This window comes from Fusarium coffeatum (genome assembly GCF_003316985.1).
Source record: "Fusarium coffeatum strain FIESC_28 chromosome Unknown BRIP53273_contig_39, whole genome shotgun sequence".
NCBI lineage: Eukaryota > Fungi > Ascomycota > Sordariomycetes > Hypocreales > Nectriaceae > Fusarium > Fusarium coffeatum.
The window spans coordinates 548-2,137 of NW_022157836.1; the positions used below are offsets into that span (position 1 = coordinate 548).

The 1,590-nt window shown below is 51.8% G+C and overlaps 1 protein-coding gene across 1 annotated transcript; it reads right to left on the minus strand.

Moving 5' to 3' along the window:
* Positions 1 to 393: 393 nt before the first annotated feature.
* Positions 394 to 1,590, minus strand: FIESC28_01493 (uncharacterized protein; the record flags this gene model as incomplete). The annotated part of the gene is made up of 1 exon (XM_031155643.1): positions 394 to 1,590. One exon carries the CDS (start codon positions 1,588 to 1,590, stop codon positions 394 to 396), a length of 1,197 nt encoding a protein of 398 aa, XP_031020121.1.

A 1,590-nucleotide genomic window follows, 5' to 3' on the forward strand; every position in this document is an offset into this window, starting at 1 on the left:
TCACGGTATCCCGGTCCGTTTCAGCCTCGCCAGGTGTGGAGTGCTTATCATTTGTGTGCATGCTAAGGTGAAGTGAGAAAGCTTGTTATCTCTTCACCGAGATCTCACCGCTTCTTTCTTCGCAACCTTTGCAGCCATCACCAGATCATGTCACAATGGGCATCAGGAAAGATAAAGTGTTTCTAAAGTGTAGTTCTCAATTTAGTCTAGAGATACTTGCAGGATGCTATAGTAAACTAATTAGGCATCTGCCAAAAGTCATAATCTTTCGTAAGGTAAATCAAATGCAATCTTGTGTAGTAAAAAACATGAAAACGCGCTTTTGTCTTGCAAAATCCTCCAAATCAAGAGAAATCATCAAATCATCATGAAGAAATGCCCCAAAACCCAAGCTTAGACAACAATGGTCTTCTTGGCTGGCCTCAAGTCAATACCGGAGGAGTAGTTGGCGGTGCCGTTGATCTTGGTGTTGATGGTGGTTGTGGGAGCCTCCTGCTGAGCGGGCCAGATCTCCTTGCCAGCCTCTTGCTCCTTCTTGTGGTGCTCCTGAAGAGAGGCGCGGACGCTCTGCTGGAAGAAGAGAGGACCCTGCTCCATCTCGGGGTGCATCTCACCGTTGATGAAGACACCAGCGTTGACGTTCTTCTGGGCGTTGGCGCAGAGGTACTTGTCCTCAGACATGACACGCTTGTAGAGCTCGGTGATGAGAGTGAAGTCCTCGTCGCTGGAGTTCTTGTTGCGGTAGAACTCGTAGCGCATGGTGGAGCGGGTAGGGCTGTGGGGGACGAAGCGCTGGATCATGAAGAAGTGAGGAGAGATGTTGGTGGAGGCATTGGGGAGGTAGTAAGTGACAGCAATGCGGAAGCCACGGTCAATCTGGTCCTGTCGCTGGGCACCAAAGTGCTGGATGTACTGCTTCTGAGTCTCGACCCAGTATGAGTTGAGGTCGGCAATGGTGGGGATGTCAGGGTGAGCGACCTTGCAGTGGTAGCACTCGTTGTAGTTGTCGGCGAGGATCTTCCAGTTGTAGTCACCCTCCATCTCCCAGACGTGGTCGAAGTTGTAGTCGTCAAAGTTGTAGTAGGAGAAGCGCTCATGGGTGTCAAGGTTGTCAAAGTCATCCTCCCAGGCGACCTCGGGAACCTTGGCGCCGTCCATGTTGATCCAGATGAAGCCGCGGGCATCAACCTTGACGTGGATGGGAAGAAGACCATTCTGCTTCTGGTCGAAGCCAGTGGAAGCATCACCGTGGTCACCCTGCTCAGGAGCGACAATGGGGAAGGCACCGAATCGGGTAATGTTGTGGAAGGCGTTGATGTTCTTGTCCTCATCCATGGCAATGACAAGGTCGAAGTTGGCGATGTTGTACTTGAGCCAGTCACCAGGGTTCTGGAGGCGGGCCTTGTGTGTGGTGAGGAGCCACTTCTTGGAGAAGATGGCGCGCTTCTCAAGCTCGTACATCTCAACTGAGGTGTACCATGAAGCGGGAAGAGCTCGGACAGCAGACTTCTCAGTAGAGCAAGAAGTGGGAGCAGTGGAAGTAGCAGAGGCGCCGAGGCCAAAGCATCGTTTCAAGAATGATTGAGCCAT